General features: G+C 19.0%; 4 protein-coding genes across 4 annotated transcripts; 1 reads left to right on the top strand and 3 right to left on the bottom strand.

Annotated features, from left to right (window-relative positions):
* Positions 1-1,320: 1,320 nt before the first annotated feature.
* Positions 1,321-2,142, bottom strand: PGAL8A_00029700 (conserved Plasmodium protein, unknown function; the record flags this gene model as incomplete). The annotated part of the gene is made up of 1 exon (XM_028674293.1): positions 1,321-2,142. One exon carries the CDS (start codon positions 2,140-2,142, stop codon positions 1,321-1,323), a length of 822 nt encoding a protein of 273 aa, XP_028530661.1.
* Positions 2,143-3,508: 1,366 nt separating this feature from the next.
* Positions 3,509-10,294, top strand: PGAL8A_00029600 (guanidine nucleotide exchange factor, putative; the record flags this gene model as incomplete). The annotated part of the gene is made up of 1 exon (XM_028674292.1): positions 3,509-10,294. The coding sequence occupies one exon, from the start codon at positions 3,509-3,511 to the stop codon at positions 10,292-10,294; it is 6,786 nt and encodes a 2,261-aa protein (XP_028530660.1).
* A 552-nt stretch (positions 10,295-10,846) lies between these two features.
* On the bottom strand, positions 10,847-12,551 carry PGAL8A_00029500 (transcription factor IIb, putative; the record flags this gene model as incomplete). The annotated part of the gene is made up of 4 exons (XM_028674291.1): positions 10,847-11,791; positions 11,868-11,948; positions 12,042-12,234; positions 12,499-12,551. 4 exons carry the CDS (start codon positions 12,549-12,551, stop codon positions 10,847-10,849), a joined length of 1,272 nt encoding a protein of 423 aa, XP_028530659.1.
* Positions 12,552-13,742: 1,191 nt separating this feature from the next.
* TPT (triose phosphate transporter, putative) lies at positions 13,743-14,777 on the bottom strand (the record flags this gene model as incomplete). Its single annotated transcript, XM_028674290.1, has 1 exon — positions 13,743-14,777. The coding sequence occupies one exon, from the start codon at positions 14,775-14,777 to the stop codon at positions 13,743-13,745; it is 1,035 nt and encodes a 344-aa protein (XP_028530658.1).
* Positions 14,778-15,984: the final 1,207 nt, after the last annotated feature.

Below are 15,984 nucleotides of genomic sequence, written 5' to 3'. Positions count from 1 at the left end.
TTTTTTTTTTTTTTTTTTTTTTTTTTAAATAAGATATTAAATTTTAAAATTACATATATATTAAACAAAAACATAAAAAATTAACATCAAAAAATTGATCAATAGATGTAATTTCTTTTATTATTTATCGCACACATTTTATTATTTTTATGTTTTTAATTTTTCATAAATCATTATAATAAATAAATAGAAAAACTTTAACAAAAAAAAAAAAAAAGAAAAAAAAATGTGAGAAATATAATAAAAAAACGTTATAACATATTTTAAAAATACTCATATGATTTTATTATTTTTTTTTAATATTATGTTTTTGTATATTCAAAACAAAACAAAACAAAAAAAAAAAAAAAAAAAAAATGAAATTAAATAATCTTTTATTTTAAATCATATAGATTATATAAAATTATTAAAAATTTTTTAAAACAGAACTTTAAGTATTTATTATTTTTTCATATATATGCATATGACTAATTTAATCTAGAATTAAGTTCAAAGAAAAAAAAAAAAAAGTTGACACAGTAATATATATATATAAAGTTAATAAAGGTTTTTATAATTTTTTTTATAATTAGTTTTTATTATCTCCAGAATTACAAATAGCACTTATTCTTTTTTTCTTTTATTTTCTATTTTTCATAATTTAATATAAAACTTAATATTCTAAAACTAATATTAAGAAAAGATATAAGTTTCACAGGAATTTTGTGCTTTTATAGATTTATATGAACGTATGATTTTACTTTTATATTATGCTTTGTTATAAAAAATAACGTGAAATAGTTAAACTCTTTTAAATCAAAATATATCAAAAATTGCGTTAAGGACAAAATTAAAAAAATAATGTATAATTAAAATATGTTTGATAAAAAAGATAATAAATAAGGAAATCTACTAAAAAAGAATTTCATTTGTATTTTCTAAAATTTAAAGTTAAAAAAAATAAAAAAATTAAAATGTTAATTAATAAATATTTCTCATGAAATATACCTTTTTTTTCATATAATAAATAAACTATACATATACATATATATATGTATGTGATATTTTAATTTAATAACAAATAAATAGTTTTGATTAAAAATTGAATATTAACATATGGGCACAATTTATATTGAATTCTGTATTTAATGAATAATTTTTTTTTCTTAAAATAAAAAATAATTAGACATTTTTCACAATTTGTATTTCTTCTCTATTTTACACTTTTCAAATATGTTGTATTAATTTTATTCTTTCTGTTTATTTTTTTTTTTATTATTATTCATAGAAATTATTATCATTCTCAAAAAACATATATATATATATAGTTTCATTATATGATCACGATGTAGAAGAGCTCCCTTTGTACTTTTTATTTTTATTTTTACTTTTATATTTTTTTTTTTTTTTTATTTTTTTGTCTTTAACTTTCAATTTTTTATAATTTTTACTACTATCATGATTATCATGTTCATATTTTTTATCAATATCTTTATATCCATTTTTATTTTTTTTAAGAGCCTTCCTATCTTTGCTTTTTTTATGTATGTTTTTTTTACATTTATATCTTTCATGTTCATTTTCACTCTTTTTGTGTTTCTTATGCTTATTTTTACTATGTTTCAATTTTTCATGTCTATGATTTTTTTTTTTGATTTTTTTTATCTTTTTTTTTTTATAACTTGAATCGTCACTAAAGTTACTTTCACTGTCGCTTTCGCTTTCACTTTTGCTTTCACTTTCACTTTCACTTTCACTTTCACTTTCAGATTCATTTTCACTTTCACTACTTATAAGTCCTAAATTTTTTCTTTCTTTTAATTCATCTTCAGAGTTTTCTTTCATATCTTTCTTAAAGTTCTGTTTTTCTAGATTTATAAAATTTCTACATTGATAAGGTAAATGTCCTACATGGTTACAGAGGCTGCAAGCTCCTGGTATAGTTGAAGATACATTACCTGTTAATCTCGCTAAATTAAATAAGCTTTGTGCTTTTTCATTTATTTCTTCAGTTTTTGCATTTTTTTTATTATTTATTTCTTCAATAGATGCATAAGGATCATATCCAACTGAATTTTTCCAAATTTCTGAGGTTTTTAAAGAAGCTGACACAGGTAACCTATTATCAGCTGGCATTCTAACTCTACCTGTCTTGCTAGGCATTTTTTTTTTTTATAATATATAAAAAAAAAAATTATAAATATATTTTTATGCACATAATATATATGTATGTAAAAAAAAAAAAAAAAAAAGAGAAAAAAAAAAAAAAAAAAAGCCATATAAATATCACTAGGAATTATTTAAAAAAAAAAAATAAAATTAAAATAAATCAAAATTAACAAAAGATAAAATTAAAAGATTATACTTCTATAAATTTTTTTTTTTTTTTTATAAATTTAGAAGACAAAAATTCATTTCAATTTTAAATTATTTTAATAAAAAACGTTTTATTTAATTTTTTTATAAAGCTTCGACTTTTTAAATAATTTTTTATTTTTCCTTTAATATATGTGAGGAAAATGATTTATATATATTTTTGAAATTTGAAAAATTTCATTTTGATATATAAAATTTCAGAGTTTGATATTTTTTATTTGCAACAGAATGCATAAATAAATGATAAACGGCATTCTTTTTATATATTTAATAGGTAAATGAATCTCTATTTGTGAAAAAAAATAAGGTTTAAATTTAATCATACATAAAGGAAAATATTTTAGATGTCTTTATAAAATGTATATTTTAAAATTAAAATCTATATAATTTTTATTAAATAAAAAAAACTTGAAATAATTTATGAATAAATTATAAATACAACACGTTTATTAAAGTAAAAAATTAAATAGTTTTTTTAAAATTTTATTTTAAAAGAATATTCTAATGAGAGTAGAAAAAATGTTTATAAATCTCACATACAAATATATAGTGTATACGTTTTTCATTAAGACAAATGTTTTGATTTTAATATAAGAGAAAAAAAAAATAAATTGATAGAGGGAAATTAAATACTTTACTGTTTTCATCTAAATTTCTTTCCTTTTTCTTTTTTTCTTCGATATTTATTCTATAATTGTTTTTTTGGTTTCTTTTTTTTTTTTTTGTTTTTTGGTGGTAATTTTTTACTTTTTTGCTTTGTAGTTTAAAATTTTTTGTTTTAGTTAATATTTTTTGTTTTTTTTGCTTTATTTTGTTTTTTGCACTTTAATAAATTTTCTAGGTAAATTTATCTATTTTTTAGTTTTTGTTTTTCATATCTATCTTTTCATGATATATTGTTTTTATTTATATATTATTTTTTTATATATATTCTGTTGTAATTCTAGTTAGATGTTTTGCAAATGTTTTTTTTTTTTTTTTAGCACTTCTATGTATTAAGGTTGTTCGTTCATATTTAAATTTATTTTTGTTCATTGTAAAATAGCTGTTCAAGTATTGAACATAATTTTGTTTTTATTTCAATATAAAATTAAGAATAAAAATAAATACATCACTTTATATTAATATAATTTATATAATATTATTGATAAGTATGAAAGAAGAAAATGTAGATTACAATGAAATGCATAAATATATTTTTAATTTTTACCCTAAAATTAGTTCAGGATTAGATCATTATGCATGTATTGGTTATTATAAGGGTAAAGTTAGTGTTTATGGTTGGGGAAGTAATGCTAGTAATCAATTAGGTTTAGGTATAAATTTAAGATATGCTAATAACCCTTCTGTCATTAAATTTTTTGAAAATTTTATAGTCTGTTCTGTATGTTGTACAAACTACTCTACATTTGTTTTAGTAAAACAAAATATAACAGATAACGGTTGTTCTATATACTCATTTGGGAAAGGAAATAATGGTTTACTTGGATATAAAAAAAAGAGAAACCTTTTAAATGATATGAAATTTATGAAAAACGATAAAGAAAAGGAAAAAGAAAAACTACTGGACAAAATAAATAATAAAATAAATAAAGAAGTTCTTAATGCATTCAATATAAATAAAAGCTTTTCTTCGTTGAAAAGTGTTGACAGTTTGATAGATTTTGATATAGATAATATTTCAAGTGTAAAAAGTAACAAAACCAATAACGAAATCAATACAAATGAAAGAAATAATAAAGATAACATCGAAGAAATTAATAAAATAAAAAATGAACATTTTAAACACAATGAAAACAACTTGAATAATGACATACCAAATAACAATGAAAATATATTGAAACAACATATGAATAACGGAGATTTAGAAGTGAATGCTGTAGATGAAGATTTTAGTATAATGAATAAAGAAGATAAAGATGAAAGTAAACATTTGTATACTGAATATGAAGAAAAAGAGGATTGGTTTACTCCTTTTCCCATTAAAATTAAATTTCCTGAATATACAAAAATAAAATTTATTTCATGTGGAGATATGCATACTTTATCTATTTCAACAGATGGTATTTTATATGGATGGGGTTTTAATAATTATGGTTGTGTAGGTAATGGAAATAATATGAATGTTTATGAGCCTACACCCATATATCTAGTAGACGAATTAAAATATAAAAATAATATGGATCATTATGAAAATTTTAATAAATATAAGTTCAATGTAAATGAAACAAAAGAAAAAAACAAAAAAAATTTTGTTATTCATTGCTCTGCTGGGAGTAAGCATAGTTTGGCTTGTAATCTGAATGGAGAAATTTACAGTTGGGGATATGGGGGAAATGGAAGGTTAGGATTAGGGAATATTAAAAGTTACAACAAGCCTCAATTAATTACTAAATTAAAAAATAAAACAATTATTTATGTATGTTCAGGGAACTCTCATTCAGGATGTATAGACATTGATCATAATGTGTATACATGGGGAAATGGAAAATTTTATAAATTGGGACATGGAGATGATAATGATATATTAAATCCGAGAAAAGTGGAATTTTTTAATCACAATAAGAAAATATTTATGTTAAGTTTTGGATGCTTTAATTCTTTAGCTTTAAGTATAAAAGGGGATGTTTTTATGTGTGGCACTTTTAATATATCAAAAGATTATTCTTATTATATTTGTAAAATACCAAAACAAATAAATACGAATTTTAAATGTATTTCTGTTCACGCTTCTACATACGTAGCTTTTGGTGTAACAATAGTGGGAGACTTAATTACATTTGGGAATTATTATGATCACAATAATACTTATATACAAGAAAAAAAATTGGATTCAGATTCAGATGTAAATTTGATGGATTACTTAATAGGAGACACAGAAAATAAGAATAATAACGATGAAAAATCGTATAATATAAATTCAAAAAAAGAAAATTTTCCCATTAAATATATTAAGGAATTAAGAGGAAAAGTTTTCATAAACGATTTTTTAAATGATTTTTATAAGTTAGATAAGTTATCTTATTATATAAATAAAACGAAGAATGGAAACATCTTTCCCAATTGTGATTACATGATAATGAATAGCAAATTAATATTTGAAAAAAATGATCTTGTAATAAATTCAAGAGTAAAATATATTGATGGAAGTGATTATTTTAGTGTGTTTTTATTAGAAAGTGGGAAAATATATGTGTCAGGGTATAATAAAGGGGGAGAATTAGGGAATGGAGAATTTAATTTAAATAAAAAATTTTCAATACCTATATTTATAGATATATCAATTAATAAGATTACTAAGATAGCATGTGGAAATAACTATGTGTTAGCTTTGAGTGAAGTAGGAAATGTGTATGGATGGGGAAAAAATGATAAGAGTCAACTAGGTATAGGAGTAATAAAAGATTGTTATGAGCCAATTCATATAAAATCTTTAAGTAATGTTATTAATATATATGCAGGATATGATCACAGTTCTTGTATTGTTAATAATAATTTTTCCCAAAATCAAGAAATGGAATTAGAACACGGAGAATTATATGTGTGGGGGAATGCTGAAAGTGGGAAAGTTGGTTTAGGTTTAGACTATACTCAAGGTTCTATTTTATTACCACGAAAAGTTAATTTACTAAGTCAAGTTTATAAATGTTCTTTAGGAACAAATCATAGTTTATTTCTAACTGATAATAATGATTTATATGCATGTGGGAGCGCAAATAATGGAAGATTAGGATTAAAAAATAACTTCAATTCTATTGTTAGTTATCCTAAAAAAATATCATTAGATGAAAATATATTTATTAAAGACATATTAGCTGGTAGTACATTTAGCATGATTTTATCTATTGATGGTTTTATATATATATGGGGAGAATTTATAAAAAATACAATATCCTATGATAAACCAACTTTATATCCTCAAATTAGTAACGTGAAAAAGATTATAGGTAAATATCGTCATGTGTTATTTCTTACTTATGATAACAAATTATTTGGTTTAGGAGATAATTATTATTTTCAAATTGTTCATGATTCAAGGAAAATTAAACATATAGATTTCCCAAAATTAATTCCTTATTTTATGAAGAGCAATATTAATAAGGTTTTTTCTTTTAAAAATGCATCGTTTGTTCAATTAGAAAATAATGAAATATATGCTTGGGGATATTCACAAAATTGTCATTTGGGTATAGGGTTAACTCAGTTAACCTACATAAAGTACCCCCAAAAAATTGTAAAAAGTTGGTTAACATATGATGAAAAAGAGATAGAAGATGATCAATATAATGATGCAAGTAATGATGAACATATGTATAATAATTATTGTAAAAATATAAACGAAATAAACCTAATAAAAAAAAAATTTAATAAAAAAGAAAAATTCACAAACGAATTTATATATACTCCTTATTATGAAGAACAGATTGAAAAATTCATTTATGAAATGCAAGTTATTCCAAATGTTATTAACTGGGAATTTATCCAAATGTTATTGAAAAAAGAAGAATACAGTAATAGTTTAGATTATATTAAATCTTTTGAGGATGATTTAACAGATTTATATAGTAAACACATTGAATTTATTTTAAATTTAAATTCATATGAAAGGCAATATAATGATTTATATTTAAATTATCAGAATTTTATTTTATCTAATATTTCAAATATGAATGAACCATTACCTGTTATAATGCATACAAAAGCAACTCACATTTTTGATGCCAATATGAGTAAACTTCAAGAATTAGTATATATTTTGCAGCAGCAGCCAATGTATCTAATAATTCTGTGTTTAATTCATAATCATAAAAATATAAAAAATCTTAAAAAATTATCCTATCAACAAAAATTAGTAAGACAAAATGAAGGATTTATGGGAAAATTAAATGTTCAAAATGCAATGGAAAATTCATCTACTAAATGTATTGGAGATAAAGAAAATGAAGCAAACTACATATTAAATAAATCAAGCTTAATTAATCATTCTTATGAATATGATAGAAGGACAGAATTTAAAAATAGTAATTTAGATATTGTAAAACAGAAACATTCTTTTTATAAAAAAAGTACTTTAATTATATGCTCATTTATTTTTGATCTATACTATGATTTGAAAAATGAAAGAGTTCGTAATATTTTTACCATATTTCTAATTAAACTTGGTATAGAAGAAATGAAAAGTTGTTTACATGTTGATTCTTTATTTAAAGTAGAATCATCAATTTTTTTTTTATTAATAAAGATGCTATTCATGAAAAACGAATTCTTAATTAATTTTTCTCATTGTATATCAAATTTAAATAATTCGAATTCATTTGTTGTTTTATTAAACGAAATGTCAAGAAAAAGACTTAAGAAGGAATTGTGTATGAATAATCCTAATATGTTTAGTTATCCATCTAAAAATTGTCAAGAAGATATAATTAAAATGAGTAATCAGAACCATTTAATTAATACATATAATAATGCAAATATTTCAATGAACCATATAATTAATAGTAATAGTAATTATAATATGAATAATTCAACAAATAACTTAATAAATAATAATGCTGAAATTAATATGAATGAATTAAATGAAACTACAAGTAATGAAAAGACTTTTTTTTTCAATGATTTTAATGAGGAGAAGGATAAAGAATTTACACAATTTATTAAAGGAAAAGGAAAGGAAGAAAATATATCTGTTCATATTAATCCATATAAGAATCCTGTGGAAACATATAATAATTTACAATTTCAACAAAAGGAGTCACCTAAAATACAAGATGAAATGAAAATAAGAAATACAAAAAATACAAGTGATAAAGATGTATTTTTAGAGTTAGATTTTGTAAAGGTATTTAAGGAACTCTGCAAAATTTTTAAAAATATAAAGTTTCCTGATATGTTTAAAATTATAATGAAGTACTTATTTAAACATTTTGTTATTTATGAAAAAAACATGAGTAAAGAAAATTCGACTCAAAATAAAATATATTTTTTTAATAATGAAGATATTATATATGTTCCTTTTTTTAATTTGTTACTTATGGCTATTTTAAATCCTTTATTAAAAAATATAGATAAAATGAGAGAAAAATTTTTTTACCCACCTATTCCATCACATATCATAAGTATTTGTAATAGAATTTGCGATTTTATAGAGGTTTTATATTTAAATAAATATGAATCATTAAATAGTTATAAATTAAAGAAAAATTTCATATCTGTAAAATATATTTATGAACACACATTTAATTCTTTTATATATATTATAAATAATATATGTAATATTGACGAAGATATATATGTAAATACTTATATAAACTTATTTCGATATCATTTAAATAATAGCACATATTATGTTCAGTTAAGAATTTTTCAGTTATGTCATATTTTTAATTTATTTTTCCGATATCAAAATTATTTATTATTGTCATTTAACGATCCTATAATAGAAATTATAAATTTTTTTTACACATATAAACATAAAGACACCTCATGTATGGAAAATGTTTCAGAATCCTTATTTAACAAGAAGGACACCCGTGTAGATGTAACAAATATGAAAGAGGATATAAAAAAAAAAAATAAAGATAATAATTTAAATAAAAATAAAAAAAAAAAAAGTTTTTTATCTAAATATATTCGTAAGGATGAAAAAAAAGATAACGCTATAAATAATGAAGAGGTTAAAACAAAATCAGATGTTGGAAAGGAAGAAGATAATACAATATATGCATATTCGAATAAAAGAAAAGAAAAAAATATAAAAAAGTTAATTTTTAATGAAGAAGAAATCCAATTTTTCATAACATGTAAATTAATATATAATATAAAGTTAGATATAAGATTTTTGTTAAAAGAAAAAAATATGAGTATTTGTGAATTCACAAGAATTCCAATGCCTCAATATATATGTTATCGTAAAAGGCCTTACATAAAAAATAATGAATACTTATTTTCAGTTATTCACAAATATCATTATGAAAAAGATAAAATATATATTATTTCAGAATGTTTAAAAAATTGTCCACTTTTTGAGCATTGTATTGATACCAATAACTTAATACTAAAATTAAAATCGTTGGATGCTCATTATTTGTCTTTAAAGGATCAAAAAGAGATAAACCTTGTTCACTTAATTAGGAAAACAATTGATATTTTATTATCGGATGAAATGATATTTGTTGATTTTTGTGAAAATTTTCCTCCAAATTTATATATACATAAATTTAAAGATGAAAAATTACATAAATCTAAGTTTGAACAATCATATTTATATATTTTACAAAATAATTATGATAGAAGTTCATTTTTTCATATGAAATGGAGAAATATAGTTATGCAAATAGCTTTAAATATTTTAAAAAAAAAAAAACATATGAACTATTTAAAAAAATTGCATGAAGAACAAGAAAAAATAGAAGATCTAATATTAAATTATCAATTTAAAATGAAAAATGATATTGAAACTTTAAAGAATGCAATAATTTTTGTCTCTAAATTATTAATTGAAAAACCAATATTAATTCATGGTTCCTATTTTGAAAAAGATTTATTTTTTAATATATTAAAAAACAAGAAGGATTTAAAAAAAGAACATAAAATTCCTTATGAATCGTCAACAGTTCATATATACGAGATAAAAAAACTAATTAAAACATCTGTTTTCAACTATGTAAATGAATTGTTAAATCCCGTAATTGACTATTTGACAGTAGAAATTTTCTTTGACTTAAATAATATTATTAAATTAAGTCTAGTTGTAACTAAAAATAAAAGTAGAAATGTAATTAATGAACACACATTTACAAGTCAAGATATTTATAATATTTATAATTCTTCTCCATTCATTTTATATTTTTTTTTTAAATATAATAAAACTTATTTGTGTTCTATCAGTGGATTTAATTTTATGCATTTATTACATAATTTAGTTATTGATATTTATTAACTAATCAAAAAATTCACTTAATAATAAAAATATATATATATATACATTAATTTATTAATTTTAAATATATTTTTACTTCCAAATGGATATGTTAACATATTTAATGTATATTTATTCTCATTTATTTTTTTCGTATTATGTCTTTTATTTTAATAATTTCAATTAAATTTTTAATTAATATTTAAAGAATTTTTTTTTTTTTTTTTTCGTATTTTAACTTTTTTTGTATTTTTAAATTACATCTTTATTTATTTTCTTAATTATTTTGTATTTCTAAAAATTGTGAGTTTATATTCTTTATTTTATTTTAATTATTTTATTTTATTTTATTTTTTTTTTTTTTGATATTTTTTCATAATTTTTTAAACCAATCTTTAATTTATATACTATAAATTTATCTTTTTAAAGTTTCATTTCTTAATCTTATTTTATTTTTTTTTTTTTTTTGTTATTTTCTTTGATATTTTTATTATAAAATGTCATATCTTTATTTTATTATTTATTATTTTAATTTTTTAAAGATATGACTTTTAAGAATTTAAAAACTAATATCTAATTATCATCATTATTATAATTTTCATAATTTATATCATCATAAAGTACATTGTTCATATCTATTTCTATGTTTTTTACCTCACTTAAATTACTAACAACAGCTTCATTTTCTTCTTCATTATATGCATTTTCAATTAATAATTTTCTATTTTCATTATCATCTTCTTTATCTTCACCATCTATATCATTGATGATATCAGCTAAATAATTTTCTTCTACATCATTCTTATCATCATAATTGTCTATATCATTTTTTTCATTAATTTCTATTATTTCTTCACTTTCTATTTTTTCTTCATTATCTATTTTTTCTTCATTATCTATTTTTTCTTCACTTTCTATTTTTTCTTCACTTTCTATTTTTTCTTCATTTTCTATTTTTTCATTATTATCTATTTTTTCTTCACCTTCTATTTTTTCTTCACTTTCTATTTTTTCTTCATTATCTATTTTTTCTTCATTATCTATTTTTTCTTCACATTCTATTTTTTCTTCATTATCTTCTATTTTTTCATTCTTCTCTTCATTTCCTTTTATATTTAGATTGTCATTGTCTTCAGTATTTTCTTTTTCTTCATTATTTGCTAATTCATTATTTGTTGCATTATCTTCCTTTTTTATATTTTTTTCTTTTTTAATATTTTTAATAGTAGTTTTCTTTTCTAGTTTCTTTAAATTTTGTGGAATAGTATATTTTATTTTTTCTTTTTTTTTTGAGCATATTTTAAATTCATCTTTCAGTTCTTCATTTTTATAAATTCTATCACAAAAGTATATGCATCTAATTCTTATGCTAGCATTTATTTGTATGTCAATTGTTTCAACATATTTTGTTTTAAATGCTTTTTCTGTGTAATCTTTTAAATTTATTTGTATAATATTCCATCCATCATTTAAAACCATTGGCATAGTACACCATTTATTTGATAATCTTGTAACAGTCTAATTTAAGAAATACATAGTTTATTTAATATATATATATTTTTTTTTTAAATAATATGTCTGATATTTTTTTTACCTGAAAATTAGAAATTCTAAAAGTTCTTCTACATTTTCTATCATCTAATATACTTATTCTAAAGGAAAAATATCTATTCATCTGAAAAAAAGAAAAATTTATATAATTTATAAAAAAAAAAATACATGTTTATATAAATTAGAATAATATAACAATATCCTAAAGAAATGTTACATTTTTAACAATAAGAACAATAATAGGTAAACTAATTCCTAATGAGGTAAAATTATATGGTGCTGTATAAATATATGAATCAGAAGTATTTTCTGATAAAATTTCAATTGCACTTAATTTGATTGCTTCATCTAATACTTTTCTAACGCAACCCTTTTTTGTTTTTGTTTTCCATATCTCTAATGGCTTAGAACTATTTGTAAGAATAAACCATTTATTGTAAAAAGAAAAATATTTAAATGATAATAATTTTTTTTTTTTTTTTGTAACCAGAATGTTATATATTTATACTTCTACTAAACTATAATTATGATAATTCTATTATCTTGTTATAACTGTTTTTGTTATTACGAAGTGTTCATATTTATACAATGTATACTAACTTTTTTTTTTTTTTTTTTATTATTTGTTATTATTATGATTTATTTTATTTTTATTTTAGTTTTTTCTTTTTTACCCTGCGCTTAGCAAAAGGGATAATATTTTTGGCTGATATTTATTTCTATACATTATGAAAATGATTTTATGTATCTATATATTTATTAGTGCTTCATATAATTTTATATTTTTATATGTGTTTCTCATTATTACATCTCTAATTTTTTTTTTTTTTTTTAAATTTATAACAAATTTTGTGATATGTATTCTTTATATATCATTCTCATTAAAAAAAAAAGAATTAAAAAATAATGTCTAATAAAAAAAAAAAAAAAATTCAAATATCATTGGATAGAAAATATAAATGTCTAATTATAAAGATTGTCTAATAAAAAAGAGATAACTAAAAATTTCTTTTTGCCCATTTTTTTTATTTACATACGCGATAAAATAGAAATAAAAATATTAAAATTGGTTTTTTTTTTTTTTTTTTTTTTTTTTCTTCTTTAAATTTTGCACTTAAATATTTTTACACACAAGATATATCTTTTATCTGTATTTTATTTTTTTTACATGAGAAATTTGAAAAATGTTTTAATATCCATATTTATATCATTTTTATATTAAAACATAAAACAATTATTATGTTATTAATATTAATAGTTTTGTTTTAAAAAAATTTTCTTTTTTTTACATAAAAGACATTTTAAAAAATAAAAAGAATAAATATTTTTTTGGTTATTATGAATGTTTTTTAATTAAATATATTATGAAAATAGTATAAAAAACATTTCATAAAAATTAAATACATATATATATATACATATATATATATATGTATATTTATATAATAACTTTTAATTTTATAATGACTTATATATATAAAAAATAATTTTTCAAAAATATTGGTTACTTGCATAAGTATCCTAATATACTATTATATAAAAATTTTATAAAAAATATCTTTTTTTCCATTTGTATAATATTTATTATTGTGAAAAAATAAAAAAAAGTAAAATATCAAATTTTAATAGTAAATATTTAAAAATTATATATAAATAAATTTGTTAAAAAACATAATATACTCATTTGTGGTGATAAAAATAAAATTCTATTAATCCATATTAAAAGAAAAATATATATTTAATTCAAATTAAAAATATATAATTTCACAATTCTTTTGTATATTTGAACTGTATATTTTATAATGTTTAATTAAATTTTATCTTTTTTATATTTTAAAAATTAATTTTTAATTTTGTTATTTTTTTTTTTTTTTATATATAAGTATTCTAAAAGAAATTTATTTCCTTTTTTTTTTTTTTAAAAAATAGAATATAAAAATGTGCCAAATATGGCAACAGCTGATCCAACAGCACCTAATAAGGTTATTTGTGTTTTAAAAATAATGATTGAAGATACAATTATAACAACTCTTTTAACTGAGTTTGCAACAGCATGAGTAATTTGGTTAATTTTTTCTAAACACATAAACGCAACTTCATTATTTAAGTAATACCACATTCCACTTAAAAATATCTTTACAACAATATCACGAAATGAATGAATAGATTGAGTACTTTGGTAATTTGTTAAAAAACTATAGGCAGATCTTCCTTCAAATATTAAAACTAATGGTAATGAGATTAAGGCAGAAAAAATAGTAATTAAAGAGTATATATTTGAAGCATTCAAATTTTCCCCTATTGATGATTTCTGAGTCATCATTTTCTTAGCATAAATAGATCTCATAGAAGAACCAAAATTTGAGATAGTTGCACACCAAAAAGATATCCAAGTAAAATGTAATTCCTTAACAGAAGCACACACAACCCCACTAACAATAACTAATAATGATATATATTTATTAAGTTTCATGTATTGTTTTAAAAGTAAAATTGATAAAATAGCTGTAAATACTGGCTCGCACGCCTTAACAACATGAGTAAAGGAAACACTTGTTTGAGACATTGACATAACTGCTCCAAAATGAACTAATATGTGACACACACTTTGAATTAAAATATTTTTTAAAAATAAATCATATGAATATATTTTTGGTACTTTTTTATATCCACTTATCCAATAAATAAATATAAATATCCATCCGACAAATAATTGTATACAACTAATTAACCAAGGTAACTTTATCATATTTAACGCCCTTTTGTTATCAACATTATATAGTACATTTAATGCATACCATGTTATTAATAAAAATATTAATTTAACTTTATCATAAAAGGTAGAATATATATCTTTACCTTTATATTTCTTATCTTTTAATTTATCAGAATATGCATCATTTATTGTTATTGGAAAGGTTCCATACTCATTCTTTTCATTATCTTTCATCATTAATAGCCAAAAAAAAAAAAAAAAAAAAAAAAAAAAATTATAAGGAAATAATATGATCAATTAATAAATTATAAAAAAATTATTAATTATTGATTTTAATATATAAAATTAAGATTTAAAATTTACGTCTATTAAATAATATAAAAAGAAACATATACATATATATATATATATAAATTAATAAAAATAAGATGATATAATAAAAAAATTTTATTAAATTTTAAGAATATAAATTTATCATGTAATTTATATTTAAGAAGGATAAATATATATATATATATATAGTGTGGAGTAAAAATAATAATATATTAATAAAAAGATGTATTCAAGAAAAAAAGTTAAAAATGAATTATATTAATAATATATACATTGGAAAATGTATAAATTAAATAATATACAAATTAAATGATATATAAATTAAATTATACATAAATTATGTATGATATTTAAAAAAAAAAAAAATCTATTAAAAAAGTTATATTTATATAAATAAATAGGAAAATAAATAATAAAAAATAATTATTTGTAGTTTGAACTATATATCTTTTTATTATAGAATAGAAGAGTTTTTTTTTTTTTTTTTTTTTATATTATATGCAAAATTATTTAATTATAATTTTTTAATGATATTTATATAAGTTTATAGTATTTTTAGTAAGTAATAAATAAAATATTCCAATATTTTTTTTTCGTATCTTTATAGCATAAAGTAAAAAAAAAAAAAAAACGAAATGATAAATTCAAAATTAAATTTAAAAATGAAATATAAAAGTTAAATAATAGTGAATGAATATATGTATCGTATTCATATTTGATATATTAATGAAATCATTTAAAATAAATTGAAATTTATTAATTATCATTCATTTTTTTATAAGGATATAAATGAAAAAAAATTGATCTTTTACCATTTGGTAAATATATCATTTAATTTTTTAAAGTTTACTAGTTTTAATTTTTTTTTTTTATTTATTTTTTCTCTAACGAAATACTATAATTTTCTAATGTATTTCTTTTTTTTGACATAAAACATTATATTTTTCTAATTCATTTTTTTGCAATAAATATTATAGATGCCTTATTTTTTTTTTTTTTTATTCTCATATTTATTTAATTGTGAAACATTTTGTAATATTTCTATTACACATTCTTTATTTCATTTTATTATTAATTTTTTTTTTTTTTTTTTTTTTTTTTTTCATTTTTA

This window comes from Plasmodium gallinaceum, assembly GCF_900005855.1.
Source record: "Plasmodium gallinaceum strain 8A genome assembly, contig: PGAL8A_v1_21, whole genome shotgun sequence".
Classification (NCBI taxonomy): domain Eukaryota; phylum Apicomplexa; class Aconoidasida; order Haemosporida; family Plasmodiidae; genus Plasmodium; species Plasmodium gallinaceum.
This window is presented reverse-complemented; position numbering and strand designations above follow the sequence as displayed.